The sequence below is a fragment of the Anolis sagrei genome, chromosome 5 (assembly GCF_037176765.1).
Source record: "Anolis sagrei isolate rAnoSag1 chromosome 5, rAnoSag1.mat, whole genome shotgun sequence".
Lineage (NCBI taxonomy): Eukaryota > Metazoa > Chordata > Lepidosauria > Squamata > Dactyloidae > Anolis > Anolis sagrei.
The window spans coordinates 12,718,680-12,738,948 of NC_090025.1; the positions used below are offsets into that span (position 1 = coordinate 12,718,680).

At 40.7% G+C, this 20,269-nt stretch overlaps 1 protein-coding gene across 8 annotated transcripts in view; it reads right to left on the minus strand.

Annotated features, from left to right (window-relative positions):
• Nucleotides 1–1,841: 1,841 nt before the first annotated feature.
• Nucleotides 1,842–20,269, minus strand: part of SLC4A4 (solute carrier family 4 member 4) — a 306,105-nt gene continuing 287,677 nt past the window's right edge. For 5 of the 8 annotated variants that reach the window (XM_067468560.1, XM_067468558.1, XM_067468557.1 and 2 more), the window contains 4 exons: nucleotides 15,615–15,788; nucleotides 13,279–13,440; nucleotides 4,539–4,618; nucleotides 1,842–1,987 (listed from right to left, as the gene is read on the minus strand). In XM_067468560.1, coding sequence (XP_067324661.1) covers nucleotides 1,882–1,987; nucleotides 4,539–4,618; nucleotides 13,279–13,440; nucleotides 15,615–15,788 — 522 coding nt within the window. In that variant the 3' untranslated portion in view covers nucleotides 1,842–1,881. Of the gene's footprint in view, nucleotides 1,988–4,538; nucleotides 4,619–8,205; nucleotides 8,303–13,278; nucleotides 13,441–15,614; nucleotides 15,789–20,269 lie in introns of all 8 variants that reach the window. The other 3 variants (XM_067468563.1, XM_067468562.1, XM_067468559.1) reach the window with 2 other exon arrangements.

Sequence of the window (20,269 nt, forward strand, 5' to 3'; positions counted from 1 at the left end):
GGGACCCACAGGTCGAGAACCACTGTTATTGACTGATCCAGAACGACATCTAAGAGCATAACAGAAATGACATGGTGTGGAGTGACAGCTATCAACCGTGTCTGAAATGAACTCTACATAGCCATGTTCTAGAGGCATTTTCTCCTGACGTTTTGCCTGCATCTATGGCAAGCATCCTCAGAGGTAGTGAGGATGCTTGCCTCACTACCTCTGAGGATGCTTGCCATAGATGCAGGCGAAACGTCAGGAGAAAATGCCTCTAGAACATGGCCATATAGCCCGGAAAAACCTGCGACAACCCTGTGATTCCGGCCATGAAAGCCTTCGACAATACATTGAACTCTACATATGATTTGCAAAGCATGAGCTACAATATGCAGACTAATAATTAAGGCTCTAAAAACCCTCCCCTTAAATAATCTCCATTCTACTTTATATTAAATCTGCAAGTGTGGACACACACACACACACAAAACACATACAGAGTGCCAGCAAGTTGGTACAAATAAAACAGAGCTATCAATAAAGACAAATCAACACATGACTTCAGTCTGCATCTGCTCATTTGACAACACTCATTCCTGTCTGAAGGTAACTCTGAATGTGTTACCACGACACATGTTTGTATTAATGGAGTTTATGTAGGAAGTTGGCAGAAGTCTCTTAAAAGATGAAGGCAGGCAGCATGGCAGAAACACAGAGCCGTTTGTGCCAGATGCTTTGAAAGAAGGACTTCACCAAGAATTACGTGACAAAATCAGATCAGGACAGATGGTTAAGAAGAAAATACAAATTGAAGGGAAGTAAGAGGAAGAGAGAAAGAACTAGGAAAGGTATTATTATATATTGATGCCATATACCCTTGAGATTGTGTATTTTTGTATTTTTTTGTTCTTTTGTAAAAATCACATTATATAACATACTATACAATTATCATCATTATTATTATAATTATTATTATTAAATCTTTCTTCTTCTTTTTTTGTCTTTTCATTTTTAAAGAGAAAGTCCAACATCTAGAAATAAGAGGTAGAACTACTCAAAAACTATAAGTTTCCTGCTGCAGGAAAAAAAATTCATTTTTCTTTACAGTAATTCTTTTAAAAAATGGTTAAAAAATTGACAAAAAAGTAAGTCGCAGGTTAGGCCCCCATAATTTAAAACAGATTTCATCTAAGAGATAAGAATAACACTTTGTCAATGCAGCTGACCGGTTAAGAATCCACTGAAGTGTTACAGAATAAAAGTTGCATAGGACAGGATTCCAAACACATACTCTACAGTGCTGGCAAAAAAATTAAAGTTTGTCTGTGCAAGGATGTACCATTTCCATTTTCTGTGCTTGAGACTAAAGAAGCAAAGGTGACATTACAAGCATATTAAGATTAGCAGCATTTCTTTTTCCAGGAGTACAGAATTATGGGGATTTTGCCTGGAGGTCAGTTTTGTTCTGCTAGAGATTTAAAAAAAACCATGAAGAAAGAAAAACACTGATCCACAACTAAAAAATAACCCCAACACCCCAAAATAATAACAGTTCTGCTGACATTTCACAAAGCCGTGATAATATATTCTTAATACTTCCACTCTCTGGTGAAAAGGTCCAGAGGAGGCGTACGTACGCACACGGTCGAGAAGGCAAAAACAAAAACAAAATCCACATGTATTGGTCAGAATGAAAGAAAGAAAAAAGACTAAGGAGAAGAAGAATATACAAAGTGGAGGGAGAGAAATGAGATGAAAGACCCAATGGAGAGGGACGCCACATGTCTTGCATTTCCCTAGGCAGAGATCAATTGGATATTTGGCTAGTAAAACCGAAGAAAAGAGGAAGAAATGACAAAAAAAAAAAGCCAGTTCAGTAGAAGATTAATGAACAAGTTACAAAGTAGTTTCTGTTCCCTTGCTCCTCCAGAAATAACCACCATCTTCAGGATCAAGCTCTATTCTAATTTGAGGCACAACTTTCATTGGAGTTCGTGGAGGGCTGAAAAACAGAAGAAAAAGAACAAAACTTAAATAACGTATCTGTGTATATTAACCTTTGAGAGCCAGTGTGGTGTATTGGTTTGAGTGTTGGGTTCTAGAAGCTGGGAGACCAGGATTCTAAATCCCACCTGGCCATGGAGACTCACTGGGTGCACTTGAGCAAGACACACACTCTCAGCCTCCTTTGAATATATCTTGCCAAGGAAACCCATGATAAATTCCCCTTAGGACAGTGGTTCTCAACCTTCCTAATCCCACAACTCCTTAATACAGTTCCTCATATTGTGGTGACCTCAAACTATAAAATTATTTTTGTTGCGACTTCACAACTGTAATTTTGCTACTGTTATGAATCATGGTGGCGCAGTGGATTAAAGCAATGAGCTGCTGAGCTTGTTGATCGAAAGGTCGCAGGTTCGATTCCGGGGAGCGGCGTGAGCTTCCGCTGTCAGCCCTAGCTTCTGCCAACCTAGCAGTTCGAAAACATGCAAATGTGAGTAGATCAATAGGTACCGCTCCGGCAGGAAGGTAACGGCGCTCCATGCAGTCATGCCAGCCACATGACCTTGGAGGTGTCTATGGACAACACCGGCTCTTCGGCTTAGAAATGGAGATGAGCACCACACCCCAGAGTCAGACATGACTGGACTTAATGTCAGGGGACTACCTTTACCTTACCTTTATGAATCATAATGTAAATATCTGATATGCAGGATGTATTTTCATTCATTGGACCAAATTTGGCACAAGTACGCTAAAAACCCAAATTTGAATACTGGTAGGATTGGGAAGGATTGATTTTCTCATTTGGGAGTTTTAGTTGCTGGGATTTATAGTTCATCTACAATCAAAGAATATTCTGAACTCCATCAATGATGGAATTGAACCAAATTTGGCACAAAGAACTCCCATGACCAACAGAAAATACTGGAAGGGTTCGGTGGGCAATGACCTTGAGTTTTGGAGTTATAATTCACCTACATCCAGAGAGCATTGTGGATTCAATCAATGATGGATCTGGACCAAACTTGGCATGAATACTCAATAGGCCCTAAGGTGAACACTGGTGGAGTTTGGGGAAAATAGACCTTGGCATTTGGAAATTGTAGTTGCTAGGTTTTATAGTTTGCCCACAATCAAAGTGCATTCTGGATCCCACCAACAAAATAATTTGTCCAAACTTCCCACACAGACCACACCCCCCCCCCCCCGATGACCAAGGTAAAATATTGTGTTTCTGATGGCCTTTGGTGACCCCTCTGACACCCTTCTCACAACCCTCAAAGGGGTCCCAACCCGCAGGTTGAGAAACACTGCCTTAGGGTTTCCATAATCTGGAAATGACTCAATATATAACAACACTAGGCCATTCACCATTGTATTGAGGGAGTGCTTCATCACTTTTAATGTGATGATGAATTAATTGGATTAGACCCGTGGTTCTCAACCTGTGGATCCCCAGGTGTTTTGGCCTACAACTCCATGTCTACTCGGCAACTTCCCTTTCACATCTCCTAAAAGGCCACCCATTCCATCATGTCAAAATATCATTGTTTCCCTTCAGAATATCTCTCAAAATGGCCACAGGAGTGATACAATGTCATTTTCTATCACAATTTTGGGAGGGATGCCAATGAAATCAGAAGTGGGAGGTCTGGGGTAGGTGGAGTTATTTTGCACTCTGCTGTACTTTGTATGTGTTTTTTTACAATTTAAATCACGACAAAATCACTCCATTTAAAAATACCGAGGGGTTGAGGAGTTTTGAGGGGATAAGTGGAAGGCTTCAGGAATAGCAAAAGGCTATTCTCCACCTGTGCCTTAAGGGAAGTATAGACATAACAATAATCAATATAACGGGAAACTAAGCAGCAAATCAAATTCAGAGGAGGAGAGTGTTTTAATAACTAAATAGCCATCTGTAGCCTGGGTTTCATATAGCATTCCTCCACTGGGGAAAACATTAACAAAACTAGCTGATTGGATCTATCTCGTTTCCTAATCAAAGGTGGAGTGACTCATATTTGGAAAATGTAGATTTTGAGACTCTCAATCCAATAATTTTCCATTAATATGACCTCTTGATATGATAAGAGGAGCTTCCATAGGTCATAATCCAAAGTGTAACTTTTCCAAACTCTTCTTTGCCTAGTTAAAATAAGGAAACGAGGAATGATACTAGTCCCTTTCACCTCTAGGATTCTTATATTTCCGTCATTCCTTCTTCTGTGCATAGTGGACTCACCTAATTTGCTCTGAAATAATTTCCAATATGCCTGGTTTCAACTGGCATATTGGAAATTGGCATATTGGAAACTCGAATATGCCAGTTTCCAGTAACTCTATGTTTCGGTGCACAAATATTTTACAAAAGTGTTTCATAAGGTTTCATTTCTTCAGCAGACAAATCAATATTTCTTTCATTGGCAGCTAGGATGCCAATCAACCAAGTGGGGTATACTTCGCACTTGGATTGAAACCCACTCTCTGCAAGGATGTGGTTACATTATAAATAGTGTTTAAGACCATAGACCCATAAAGATCCTTACCTTGGCATTGTGTGAGAGTGGAGGTAAGGAATTTTATCAGCATGATGTATGGCGTTCAAGGAATGTTGGTGATTCTTCTCCTGTTTCAGAAATTTGTGAGAAATATATGTTTAAAAATCTGCCTTGCTTTTCTTAATAAACAAATTCAAAGCAACTTAAATAAAGCCTTATTTTATAGCCAACAGCTTTGAAATCAATTATCCAGTACTGTTCTGGTCTCAACAGCATGAGAGCTAATATCCATACCCAAAATGGAGAGCTGTGCTAGACAAATATCCCATTGCACAAGACTAAAGCTAATATGCATGTGTCCAGCAACAGAACACTAGATGCAAAAGTTGGGTTATTTGGACAGTGAAGTATGAATCATGAATCTTTGACATGTCCACTTGAGACACATCTTGTGTCTCACCAAACAAACCCAATACTATAAGGAAAGAAGTGCACGATAAACAGGGCTCAGCAAAGAAGTTATCGTCGAAGGCTTTCATGGCCAGAATCATTGGGTTGTTGTAGGTTTTTCCGGGCTATGTGGCCATGTTCTAGAGGTATTTTTTCCTGACGTTTGTCCCACCCTGGTCATTCCACAGATATATAAACCCATTTTCCTACTTCCAACAGACCTCACTACCTCTGAGGATGCTTGCCATAGATGCAGGCGAAACGTCAGGAGAAAATGCCTCTAGAACATGGCCACATAGCCCAGAAAAACCTACAACAACCCAAATAAGTTATCTGCCAGAGATACTATATGAAAGATGCCCATCCAGTTTAATCTGATTGTAAATTATTCCCAAAACGAATGTTTATACCCAAACAGCACTTTCTATTCCATATCTCCTTCAACTGCAGATATATTTTGGATTTAGACATTTCCCAATTCAAAGCTGACTTGAATAGATTTGGGAGATGTCCAAATTAAAGTGGGTCTACTCTGAAGTGGGGTGAATCCTGTATCTGAATCAAATTTGAAGTTTCTTTAGCAATTTAAATGTAGAGAGACATGGAAATACATGTTGGGCATAGGTCTATCTTATCTCTAGAACTGATGCATGTGTTTCTATGCATCTCCCAAAAATAATACATTCCTTCCCAAATTCTTCATATAACTTAAACACTTGGGTAGAGCAGATGCAGCAGTTCCATAGTGAGGAGCTATAAATATGTACAGATCCTAGAAATTATCTTTAATCTCCTTCTGGCATACTTGATCATCCATATTCTGAAGAAAATTGAAGACCTCACTTAAGAAGCAGGAGTATAGATAAGGGTATTTTAAAAATTAGCTATTTTTGGCACATTCGTGGTTTTGTTGACACCATGTTTACCCAGATCCAAGTAGTGTTTTCTGCCATGAATGGAATGTTGTGATATCTTGATACTTCCTGTATCTGAATATTTTAATACTTACCCTTTTCCCAATTAATCATACAATCAATACCACTCCTCATTCAATAAAGTCAGTATGTCTATTGGCCCTGATCCATCCCAAAATGTATAGTAGAAGCAATAGGTGATCTGATTATTACAGACTTGCAATTGATTTAAGAAGTTTGTTGCAATCTTACAGTGTGGCAACTGTTGATATCTAATTGCCTGCTGTGTTGAATTTAGGAGTGTGAACTTGTTTGTATTTATGAATGCAGATAACTCTCAAAGAGGTTACTCGAGCTCAGAGCTTCAAAAATAAATTTTCTAAGCTCTCCCAAAATTGTTAATATAAAAGTTGCCAGATTTCTCTCTGGTTTTGTTTTCTACCTACCAAGGATGGATGAAGTCACCAAATGCCTACTATGAATCTCTCAAATCCAGTTATACAGACTGTCCCCAAGATACAAACAGGATAGGTACTGTAGGTTTGTTCCTAAGTTGCATTTGTTTGTGAGTCAGAACAGGCAAAAATTTAAGTGTAATTCCAGCCAGATATATATATTTAGGGATTTTTTATAGCATAGGGAAGGGTTAACACTCCTGTGGTGTTTGTTTTGATGCCTGTGTCCCTGTTCAGAGGATTTCATCTCACTTTCTGTTCCTCTGATAATGGGAATTTTGCAAAATTTGGCTTGTTGCGGAAATAAGGTTTGGTCATAAAGCTTCTTTGGAGACCCCTTTTCCCCATGATAATAACTCTTCTTGGAGTAAATTTCACTTCCGAAGGGAGGATTTCTCTCACTTCTTGTTGTGTTACCCCCCATTCCTAACTATGAGTCACTTATAAGTCAAATGTTTATAACTTGGTCACTGTGTGTAATAATAATAATAACAATAACAATAATAATAGTAATAATAATAATAATTCTAGACCACTCTCTCTCTCCGGGTGGATTACACACTAAAAAGGCAAACATTCAATGCCTCAGGCAAGCACATTCCATAGTGAATTCATAGTGTAGCAAATTCTATAAAGTGCTGAAATTAGGCATTTCCAAGGACAACATTCAGATTGAACCATGTCACCCACTCAATTCTTGGCCACAAATATTTAGCACTTGGGACCGATTTGCAGATATTTTTTCTTACTCTGCTCGTACAACAAACTTTGCATTATCCCCCCCCCCCCTCCATATTCAGCAAAATAGTGCCATTGGGATCACATTTTTCTCAAGGAAATGAAAGCAACAGAAAACAGATAGGAGAGTCAGCAGAGACAAATGGAAAGAGATGTGTGTGAGGGGGTGATCGTTTTTAAATGGAAAATAGAATCACTCTGTGGAGATTAGCACAAATTTTAAAATTGGACAAAAAGGAAGTAAATGTAACTCAAGCCACCTAAAGGAAGACAAGCATGTTAATAGTGCTAAATGATTCACACCATGATCTGTTTCTTTACATATATTATGCTGGAGTTTTGATTTTGGGGGGATGACCAAGCAGAGATCCTAAGGAAACAAACACCAAGAGACAGTGGTGCTACTTCTATTAGCCAGCAAAGAAGGAATTGAAAGGAAATCAGAAGAGAGTATTAGAAGGTGTGTGCATTCACATTTTGCAAACAAAAATGGTGGTATATATCGTGCAAGAAATAGGCTGGACCATTTGGAGGATTACAAAGAGAGAGAAAGAGAGAGAACGCTAGCGATCAATCTGTCAGCAGCTGGATAAAAGCAATTAATAGTAGAGGCACAAAGAAGGGGAGAAAAAGCAGGGAGAAACCCACAGTATGCATACATTTTAAAAAGCAAAAATAATTTTTAAAAGCCAGCAAAAACTGTACATGCTGTGTAAAAAAAACAAGAAAACGTATGGGAGGAAAACAAAGAAAACATCTACAGAACAAGGCTTTTTAAAAATAAATAAATATTAAAAGTATATACAGATATAGAAAACTATACAGTATGACCCCCGTATCCAATGGGATCAATACCTGTGGTTTCACCTACCCATATCCAAAGGAATATGTCCTCCAGGAGATTTGATGGTTTGCTTCAACAAGAAGTCACCATAGTTAGGTTGGAAGGCCTAGCAAATCCCACGAGAAGATGTCTCTATGGTGACTTCCAGCAGAAGTCAGTCCTTTAAATAAGTTTTGCTATTATTCACCATTTCCTATTTCCATGGTAGGAACATATCCCCTGTGGATACAGAGGTGGTACTGTACTATATCTGCTTTTTTTTTGGACGTGCAATTCAGACTGAAGCAGGCATGCAAGATGTTAGTTCTACTCACTGTCGGAAGGTTTGCTATCACTTAGGAAAGGTTCCTGTTCCATGATGTCCATTGGGATTTTAATACTTGGGACTTTTTCTGAGTAAGGGCAGTCAGACTGTGAAAGAAACGTGCACAAGATTTCTTAGAATGTCTCCATTGCGCGCATCCTCTCTTTCTCTCTTACTATCCCCACAGATCATTCACAGAGCATACCAGCCCAGTTCTGGCATTGGAGGGATTCTGCACCAGTTTCTCATTATTTTAACTGCAGCGTCATGCTCAGCATCACATCCATCTGTTGCTGCCACCAGTTAAAATAATCACCAGGCACCGTGCTCTTCGGTACGCTTTCATATCATTCAATTTATGAATGCACGCTGAATAAAGCCTCTGAGAGGCTTAGGGCAATAGGGATATGCATTTCTTGCTAATCACATTTATTCTCCTGCCAGATGCATGAGAGCTATTGATTTTAGAGAAGGCTGAAGCAGTTGCCATACGCATTTACTATTCTGCTAATTTGATTTGGCTCACATGGCAGGCATTATTGAAAATCCAGAAGTTCTCTACTACAAATAAAAAGTAAAAAAAGGAACTTGTTACATTCTCAATAGAGTGTAAAGGATGTGAGGCAGAGTAATACAGCCCAACGACTCTCTTCAATTAGTCCAAACAGTAAAGAATTTTGAAGCACCTTAAAGATTAACATGTTTTAGTTAGGTTACGTTTTTTGTGAATTACAACTACAGTTTATGCCAAATAAGCCCATTTATCTTTAAATTTGCAGTGTAAATGGTAAGAATTCATCTTATAGGATACAATTTCAAGGCAATTCATTTCTCCATCCAAAACCAGTAGTTCCCAACACTTTTTTGACCAGGGACCACGTGACCAGGGACCTCTTTGAACAGAAAACACTTGATTAGGGACCACTCTCCAACATTCATAGAATCAAAGAGTTGGAAGAGACCTCATGGGCCATCCAGTCCAACCCCCTGCCAAGAAGCAGGAATATTGCATTCAAATCACCCCTGAACGATGGCCATCCAGCCTCTGTTTAAAAGCTTCCTAAGGAGGATCCTCCACCACACTCCGGGGCAGAGAATTCCACTGCTGAATGGCTCTCACAGTCAGGAAGTTCTTCCTCATGTTCAGATGGAATCTTCTCTCTTGTAGTTTGAAGCCATTGTTCTGCGTCCTAGTCTCCATGGAAGCAGAAAACAAGCTTGCTCCCTCCTCCTCCCTGTGACTTTCTCTCACATATTTATACATGGCTATCATATCTCCTCTCAGCCTTCTCTTCTTCAGGCTAAACATGCCCAGCTCCTTAAGCCGCTCCTCATAGGGCTTGTTCTCCATTCGTACCAAAAGGGTTACGAATCAGTTTTTGGTCAACTTTAGATTCAGTTTGATTATTTGGGGTTATTTGCAATTCAGAAAATTGCACTGGATGAACCACATCAGCTCTAGTTTCTGATACAAATCATAACCGCTTTGAGTCCCCCTAGGGGTGGAAAAGCAATATATAAATACTGTAAATAAATAAATACGCCATCCAGTCGTTGCCACCTGCTCACCCATAGAAAACCATATTTAATAATATAGAGCTGCTGTGGTCTATCCAATGCAATTTTCTGAATCAGCACCCCAAAAACCCCAGGAACAGGCCTAAAAATGAAGACACCAAGGTGCCTCCACTTCTAGGCCCACATGGAATAGCTTCATTGAGAGGGAGGGAGGGAGGAGGAGAAGCAGCAGTCAAGGGACTTGTCATGCCTTTGGTGGGTAGTCAGCCTCTCCTCTCCTGACATTTTTTTTTGTCGTGTCAGGAGTGACTTGAGAAACTGCAAGTCGCTTCTGGTGTGAGAGAATTGGTCGTCTGCAAGGACATTGCCCTGGTGACGCCCAGATGTTTTGAGCCCCCGGTGGTGCAGTGGGTTAAACCCCTGTGCTGGCAGGACTAAAGACCGACAGGTCACAGGTTCGAATCCAGGGAGAGCGCAGATGAGCTCCCTCTATCAGCTCCAGCTCCTCATGCGGGAACATGAGAGAAGCCTCCCACAAGGATGACATCCTCATTGCCTCAGCACTATAAAGTTTTGTGAGACCAGTCACTCTTGTTGCAACGGTGTAATAACAGTGAGGCCACGGAACATATTTTAGTTCTTGGGGACCACTGGTGGTCCACGGACCACAGGTTGGGAACCACTGATCTAAACTAACATAGATAACACTTCTCTTCTTTCCCCCACCCTAATTTGCTCTCAGATTAGTAATTTTCTACCTCAATTACTTCAACTGATCTTACTTTTTGGTTCTGCTCCATCTTCATTGGGGTGCATCTAACATATGAGGCAGATCCATACTTCCCGATCTCAGGGGAAATTAATGTAAGAATGGAAGGAAGGTGGCATTCGATGAAACCAACACAAGTATGCTCAAAACTCTGGTTCATATGGAAACAACAGGCTCTGCTGTGCTGGCACTCAACTAAAGTGTGATCTTATAATATTTCAATCTACAACTTGCAGTATGGAGCTTCCTACAAAGCTGCATGTAACAATGGTGGAAATATTGCTACCTAGTCTCTCTATGAGAGCCACCGACAACCTTCTTTCAACCAGATTGTGACTATACTTTTTGTATAGTGCTTCATATGAACTGATGGTAAATAAAGGTTTCCTTCTGCTCAAACACCATCTAGGGATGCTGAAGAATGTGAATATTGAGAACTGGTAGAATCCCACCAGAAGGCACGGGTGATACTTTTCTTACTAATTTACAGAATGAAAAACATTTCAACACATTCTAAGGCACATGGTCAGGTGGTTATATAGGTGCATCTGTCTGCAAGATTCAAAAAATGTTGGATTAGAGTTCAGCAAAAGTCACAATACAGACTCCTCTTGCAGCTATTTTAAAACTGGGAACAACAAAAGCACATCAAATACAGAAAACATCTGAGTCTGTCCAGGATTTTTAAAAAAGAAAGAAGAAATTAAAGAACAGAAAGAATGTCTTTCTTGGTAGTAATGAAGGTAGTCACCAGTGTTTTTTTATAATCTGAAAAGCAGATTAAATTAAGGAGATGTGAAGAAAAATGACACACTGGAAGTTGGAAACAGAATTATTTCATATACAATGAGGAAGAAGTGTCACATATCAGTTGATTTTTCGAAGGGACATAAAGGTTCTTGGAAATTATCTCCTAAAGTGATGAGAGAGGTAAAGTTTCAGAGCAAGACTCTACATGGACTGAATGGCTTCCCAGGGCAACTGCAAAGAGGACAGGGGTCATTTTTCTTTATTGTGCCCAAATAGCAGCGCTTTTTAATATGCCTGAAGTGACACTGTGTAACTTCTGGCTACCTCTTTGCGTGTTGCATCTGATTGCATATCATAGAATCATAGAATCAAAGAGTTTGAACAGACCTCATGGGCCATCCAGTCCAACCCCTTTCTGCCAAGAAGCAGGAATATTTCATTCAAATCACCCCTGACAGATGGCCATCCAGCCTCTATTTAAAAGCTTCCAAAGAAGGAGCCTCCACCACACTCCAGGGCAGAGAGTTCCACTGCTGAACAGCTCTCACAGTCAGGAAGTTCTTCCTCATGTTCAGATGGAATCGCCTTTCTTGTTTTTTGAAGGCATTGTTCCTTGTCCTAATCTCCATGGAAGCAGTAAACAAGCTTGCTCCCTCCTCCCTGTGGCTTCCTCTCACATATTTATACATGTTTGTCATACATGGCTCATCCTTCTCTTCTTCAGGCCAAACATGCCCAGCTCCTTAAGCTGCTCCCCATAGGGCTTGTTCTCCAGACCCTTGATCATTTTAGTCACCCTCCTGTGGACACATTCCAGCTTGTCAACATCTCTCTTGAATTGTGGTGCCCAGAATTGGACACAATATTTCAAAGCAGAATAGAGGGGTAGCATGACTTCCCTAGATCTAGACACTATGTTCCTATTGATGCAGGCCAAAATCCCATTGGCTTTTTTTTTGCCGCCACATCACATTGTTAGCTCACGTTTAACTTGTTGTCCATGAGGACTCCAAGATCTTTTTCACACGTACTGTTCTGGGGAGGTTTGGTGGAGGTTAATGGATAAAACTCCTGCTTCTTTGGTTATTTTGAGCTATTTAGAGCCCTTCAGCTCCATTTGCTGTTGTTTTTTTAAGTATCTGGGGATTGGTGGGGGCATCTAGGGAGGTCCCACAAGTCACACACTGGAGCCCCAAAGAATGTAAGTGGCATTTTCCCCACCTTTGGCATAGGTCCAATGTATGAATTGGACCATTAATCAGGATTACTGAGGACAACAATTTCCTGTGGAACCACCTATTTGGACATGCTTCCAAGTGAAGTTATGTGCATGTATGGAAATATTTACTGAGCTACAGAACATTTTGGAGGGAACTGGGAATGCAGGGCACAGGAAGCTCTGTCGGACCAGTGTCAAGTAAATGAAGGGATGAGGTAACATCATGGAGTCTACAGAAACTTTAGAAACTTACCTAGGGAGGTAAGACTGCTAACCTGAACCAACAGAGAAGATTACTTTAGGTGTAATGCAATGACACTGGGCAAATATAAGGACACATTCAGTTTTGTCTAAACAGGCACAATCTCCACCCTAGAAAACGAAATCGTTTTGCTAGATTCAGGGAGGGAGATGTGAAGCTTTCTCTTAAGCAAGTACTAGAAAGCTTAATCATGAAACACGTTCCACATTTGAAAATTATTCTTTTTTGGCTGGAAACTTTATTCTGAAAGAACAGTGTTTGAAAATTTGGTTTGAAATCTCTAGAATACACTGCTACCCTTTTTATCATATTCAACCCCTCATGTTGAATGGTGCACAACCCTGGGTGTTTACTTGCAAAATATCTTGTCAAATCAACACATCGTTTTTTGTATGCTGTTTATGAGAATCAATAATGTCCAAGAACCTTCAGTCTCGTGGGGTGGGGATGGGGTGAAGTGAATATGAGTAATTTGTATAATCCAAACCTGGAAAGCTGTCACAAGCTAGTTGCAGGCAGGACAAAAAAACCTAGAGTATCTATACAATGGTGTAAATGGCCTTACGTCATCATTGTCACTATCCAAGCTGCCTTTCTTCTTCTTCTTTTTCTTCTCGTCCTCTTTCTTCTTCTTGTCCTTTTCTGGAATGACGTCATCGAGAAAACTGAGGTCATGCTGGGAGAAGAGGTAGTCCATGGCCTTTCGGACCGCCACAAGTGCCAGGATCTATTAGGACAGAATTCAACATACCCTTATTGCTGTGCAAATATTTCCTGCACAGATGTTGTTTAGAGCTTACCTTCTTTGGCACAACTGCCTTTTTCTTTTAGCCATCAGGTAGCACAAAAAGGTTAAATGAATTTGGGATCTGATCAGCTACTAGGCTCAGGTCAGACTAGAAATTGAGAGCTCTCCCACTCACTTTCCAGCTTTTGATTCGTTAAATCGCAAAGATCGCAATGGCGTTTTGATTTTAATCTGATCTTTAAAAATATTAGATACAGAAGCTATTTCTGGGACATGTTTCTGCATTTGGGGGCTAGTCAGGGGCCAAAAAAACAGACTCACTGTGAATGGACAGCAGGCTGTCTACATTATACACACCACCTTCCATTGATATCCTGTGGGTATTGGCTACATACTGACTTTGTCCCACTTTAAGCTAAGATGGGAGGGGAGACAGTTTGAAATGCCAGAGTATTCTGGCACTTTGGGACAGTTTGAATAGCTGGATATGATCCTATTTGGTCTGGTCCTCTGTGCAGACACCATCACCCCTTCCATACACTCATCATCTGGTGACATGGGTGCCCCATTCTGACATCAGGTGAGGTGACCATGGTGGCCAGGTTCTTGAACTAGCTAAAAGGAGCAGCAACACAGAGGACAGACAAGAAGTATGAATCTGATCCCAGGCTACCTGGACAGTCGCCCCATATGCAGCCTGCAAATGCTGGATCTAAAGCTGTGCCAAGAGCAGATTAACATCTGCCCAGTGTAAATGCATCTATGGATAGCTCTTTTAACATTTCAGTTAAAATCTGGAACAGATTCACCATCCCACTCACAGCGAAGCCACTAGCCAACATTATTTGAGTGATTGTTTAAATCAGTATAGAAGGATACAGTATTTAGGAGGATAATGTTAAATTGCCACAGATACTGTATGAAAAGAACATGATTCCTCATTTATCTCGTTCTTGCACAAAAGAATGAAAAAGACAAGGGAAAATGACAATTTTGCAAAGTTTTCACATTTGTGAAAGAAATATATATATAGACATACGGAAAGAAAGCTTGCACAAATTGTAAGTGCAGCTATCTCAAAATTCACAAAGGATTTTTTGTGGAGGAAACTGCATTTTTGTGTGCAGGTGTTGCTATTTGTTGTTAGCAATACTAATCTCCCACATGATAACTTTGTATAGAGTACTCCGTGCAGGAAATAAGACTATTCTGTGCAGAAAATAACATGTCTGCATAGAAATATTGTTTTCCACACAGTGGATGATGTTTTCAGGGCAGGAGAAGATGACTTCTGCATAAAAGCAGTCATATGCAATTTTGCGCAAAATAGTTCCCCATTTGTGAAAATTCTGATCTCTCCAGGATTTTTCTTATCAAGGTTTCTTGGCACTCAAAAACATATTTTTCAATAATTTTTCAGTATTCTTTCCATCCCTAAAGAGAGATGAAACATTCTTAGGCTCCTTGCTACTGTTTAAAGAGTACACTGAAGCTAGTACAATTTACTATGATAAAGTACTACAGACCTAAATTACTATTGGTCATGGAGCACCAATTGTGTTATTTCATTTTTATTTGTTTTAAATGAGGCTGATGACTAAAGCACATTAAAAACTAGTCACTCTTTGATGGTGTTCAAACAAATAATTCAATGCAATGCAAACATTATCCATAAATTGCTCTAGGAAACATGAAGCTCTGGAACAGCTTTACTGGTCAGTTACAAATGAGGGTGGTGATGACATAATCAAACGTAATTTAATATTAATTATTTAATTATATTTAAATTGATTATGAATAAGAATTAATTTAAATTTGCATTAATTTATTTTAAAAATAGATACCTCCACTGTATTTTATGTTAATAATATAGTAGCACAGGGAACTTTAAGGAAAACAGAATATGAACTCTAAACAGCTGAGAACTGTATTTTGTATCAATTCAAAAAGGATTTTTTTTCTTACTTTCTATCTTGCAATGTGTTAATAAATGATTTCAGTTAATAAAAATGTATATATTTATTTTGGTCATTGGACAAAATCAAGGAGACTTGAGAATGAAATGTTATGGACCTCTTTATATATATTTCTCAAATGTTCCTAAATGGAAGAAGGAAATGCATAGGGATGCACTTGTGATCACACCAACCTACCATGACTGGGAATATAATAGCAGCCACTGTAGACTTCAAGATCCAAAGGAGAGCCAGGCATAGTGCTTGGAGGAAGGTGAAGAGATGGACTCGGCGGAGGGGGACATGTCGTAGGTAGATGAAGTCAGGCTGGTGCTTGAGAGGCATCAAGAGCAACTTCAGGCGATCCATGAACTAGGATGGAGGAGAGAAGAATTCGATGGCATTGCATCAGCATGCACTGAGGCAGCAAGAAAATAGCCAACCACTTCATTTCTACCACTTGGCCGATGGTTCAGCATTGTCCAATATCACCCCAAGATTCTATTCCATACCGATTACAGACATTTTTCCTATAATTGTATGAATTAAGACAAGTTATTTCTCTCAGAATCAGAAAATGATTGGCTTAGTTTATGAGTCAAACCAGATTTGCAAGTTGCTCATCACCACCTTTACATCTTCATTCATCAAAAATAGCTCATTGCCAATCTCCTGATTCACTTCCTCATTTTGTTATATCTATTGTTGTCCAACAATTTGATTAAATGCTATTTAAAGCTAAGAAAGCATTGAGAAAAGGTGTTCTTTATGGATCAAAGTAGCCATAAATTCTCCATTGTCTTGGATTTCAATCTCTACCAGACAACAATGTATTTTTTAAATGCTTTCCTTGTGGTAGGATACTATGAACCCCTAGATCAGTGGTTCTCAACCTGTGGATCCCCAGGTGTTTTGGCCTACAACTCCCAGAAATCCCAGCCAATTTACCAGCTGTTAGGTTTTCTGGGAGTTGAAGGCCAAAACATCTGGGGACCCACAAGTTGAGAACCACTGTCCTAGATTCTATGCCTACACATGGAATTAGAAATGTGTTATGAGTTTCCTTCAGTATTGGACTCAGTCATAGACTAGAGATGGAAGAAACTTGTCAGCTTTGCTTTTTCCTGTATCTGAATTATTTAAACCTCAAGTTCTTTAATTCCCAGATATGGAAACTTTTTTTGAATTTGGGACATTCTTAAAAAAACAAAGTGCATAGAAATTCCTCCTCCCTGCAAACGCACACATGTTGAACAAATTAAATAGACACCTCTATTGTAACCAGGGAAATTGGACCTGCCCACCATGTCTTAAACATAAGGAAGCTTTCAGGAAGAAAATAATTTAGCACTTGCATGGTTGAATATAGAGAGATTCTAAGACTTAGCAAGCATTCAGAGTTATCAGCCTAGACAGATAAATCTCCCTCATTCAGATTTCCAAGTTCCCAAGTCCTTCCCAACCTGAATATAAGGACACTTTTCAAATGCTGGTAAATCTTCAAAATCCTGTATCTCCTACTGAAAGAAGATACAGCCATTCTTTTCTGTGTGGCTTGACACATAAATCTAGTAGATGGAGAGTATCCAAACCAGTATTAGCTTGTCTTGTTGTCCTGGAAACTCAACTAAGTAGTTGGGATGAATCACATGGCAAGCCATGCTAGATATTACGGCCAAATCAAGGAGAGCTACAGTGCTGAAGGCTAATTGTTCTCTTGATCCCACCTAACTCATCTAGACAGAGAGTGAACTTGGCTCCCCTTTAAGTGGCATCAGTAAGTTCAACATATTTTGGGGTGCACACTCCCTACCTAGGCAGCTTGAAAGATGACACCAGCCACACACCCAAAAACACAAGATGGGTATAGCTAGACATGCTCTGGAGATATCATTCCTCATTGCAAACCTAATCTGTGAGCAGAGGCGGCCCTAGGTAATTTTCAACGGTAAGCAAACAGTATTTTGGTCCCGTCCCCCCCCCCCCCCCCAACCAATCATTGATATATTTTTTCTGTTTGTCGTGTGAGTTCTGTGTACCATATTTGGTTCAATTCCATCATTGGTGGAGTTCAGAATGCGCTTTGATTGTAGGTGAACTATACATCCCAGTAACTACACTTGCCGCATTTGCTCCTGAGAGAGAGAGAGAGAGAGAGGTGGAGATGCCCACCTTTCCTGAAAGTAGGCGCAAAAACAAAGGAGGGAGAGGAGGTGGGAGATACCTCCAGCCAGAGGGGCTCTCTCTCTCTCTCTCTCTCTCTTGGTCCCAATGGCTGAAGAGAAAGTCAGGAGAAGAGACGACTTTTGGTGCATACACTGGGGTCTTCAGACACGCCTCCGGACCCGAAGCAGACCAGGCATGGTGGCTCCGCCCCTTGGTCCACCCGCGGATTGGGGAGAGGAGAGGAGGCGGGTGGAGCGCCGGGGGGGGGGATCGGGAAAGGAAGCCGGTCATGGGGAAGGGATCGAACGCGGAGAACGATTGAGCGCCAGCTCTGCTCGCGTGCACTGGTGGCCGGGTGGAGCAGGAACAAGAGGGGCTAGGTGAGGCTCAAGGGCCCGGCCCCTTTGGCAAGAAAGCTGAGGCTCCCCCCGGACTGCTAGGGCTGTTGTGAGCTGAGGGGGTGCTCCTCAAGTGACAGTCAAGGGGCATTTACAAAGGCGCTTCTGTGCCCCTGGCAAAAAAAAGTGTTCTGCGACCGCTTACTTCGCATAATGGATGAGCCGCCCCTGTCTGTGAGTAAAACTACACCGGTCACTGAGAGAGTGGCAGAGGAAATTTCATGCACAGGCAATGGGGAGGATGATGTGCAGTGCAGTTTTAAACTGGAGACAAACTTACAGAAAAGTGAGTAACTGCATGTTCTTACAAAGCAATATTCTATGAAAAGATACACACTCATCTGTTTGGTTAATTTTTTCCCAAATGCTTAAACCAAGAACTAGGATTTAAAAGGACACCATTCTGGCATTCCTCATTCTCGCCTGTTTGAGCAATGCCCTCATGAAAGACCCCAGTGCATGAGTGATCATCAACAATGCCCTATGTGTCTTTTGGCAGCATACGAGACTACTGCCTGCTGCCGGCTGACCCGGAAAAAAGATTAATCCCAATTTTGGAAATGAAACTCATGCCTGTATTAAAATGGGTCTACATAAATCTCTGTGGGTAAAGATAAAACATGCACTCTTCCCCCTGGACCTCCCTATTAAACAGAGACGAGCAATGTAATTAACAAAGTGCCAGAAATGCTCTCTCTAACCAGACTTTCCTTTTGTCAACCTGGTGCCCACCGGATTTGTTGGGAGTATAGCCCTCGCAATTCATTGGACTGCTGGCTGGGCAAAAAGATTATATTCCAATGATCTGGAGTGTGATGAAAATGCTATGCTAATATGTTTTAGGAGAGGCATTTCACCTCTGAGAAGAGACATTTTCTCATTATTTAAAGAGAGAGAGAGAATGAACCCACACTGCAATGACACTCTGGATATGGGCTCCCCCCTACATAGAGGGAGAGCCTGCATGGTGTAGTGGTTCGAGTGCTGGACTCTGTTTATCCATCATATCTTGCTCTCCATGCAACTGTCCCTTCAGGTCAAGCCATACCAAGTTTTATTGGGGGCAGGGTTATCAAATTTGCACACTGCTGATCAACGGGTTGCAATGCTCTTTCTATGGAAATGATGTAGAACAATATCACATTAGCTTTTCTATGTGGAGGTTCCTGATTTGTTGTTGCTCGATTTATTTACTAATTAATTTTTTTTAATTTACTGTATTTGTATACCACCCTTCTCAGCCCTCAGGCAACTCAGGGCGGTTTATTTTATTTTATTTATTTACAGTATTTATATTCCGCCCTTCTCACCCTGCAGGGGACTCAGGGCGGATTACAGTGTACACATATATGGCAAACATTCAATGCCGATTTGACATACAATGTATACAGACATACACAGAGGCTATTTAACTTTTTCTGGCCACCAGGGGAGCTGTCGCTTTCATCATCCATCTGCGACACTGATGAAGTACTTCCTCATTCCCCGCATGCTTTTGCTGGAGTGCTTTGCTGGAGTCTTTTTTATGGCCTCATAAATTAGTTAATTTAGCCTCCCCACACAAGGTGGTACCTAATTTTCCTACTTGACAGATGCAACTGTCTTTCGGGTTGCAAAGGTCAACAACAGGCTACACAATTGGTTGGAAGCCCACTCCAACCCAGGCTGGCTTCAAACTCATGACCTTTTGGTCAGAGTGATCTTACAGAGTTTACAGAGGCAACGAATCGATGCCCAATACACCATAAAACATTTAAAAGCATAAACACATAACATAAAACCAAAACAACAGTATTAAAAACATTCATCAATTACGTCTCCTAATAAAAACGTCGTCCAATCTCGTCGTCCAGTCATTCTAATTCCTATGTCATTTACCTTGCATTTTCAAACGCTTGTTCAAACAACCAAGTCTTGACTCTTTTCTGAAAGGTTATGAGGGAGGGGGCCAATCTAATGTCCCCAGGAAGGGTGACCGATAGCTGAGGGGCCACCATTGAGAAGGTCCTGTCTACCATCCCCACCAAACGTGTTTGTGACGCAGGCAGGATCGAGTCCAGGGCCTCCCCTGACGATCTTCAAGTCGTACTGCAGAATTCTGGTAATTCTGGGAAATGTAGTTTTCAAAGTGAAGGTGCCTGCTTTGTTATCACCCGATTTGCTTCTGCAGAATTCTGGGAACTGTAGTGGGGGTCTTTCGAATTCTCAGCCAGAGCAGCCCTCAGCTTCTCTAAACTACGTTTCCCAGTATTCTGCAAGAGCAAAATGGGCAATAGCAAAGTGGGCACC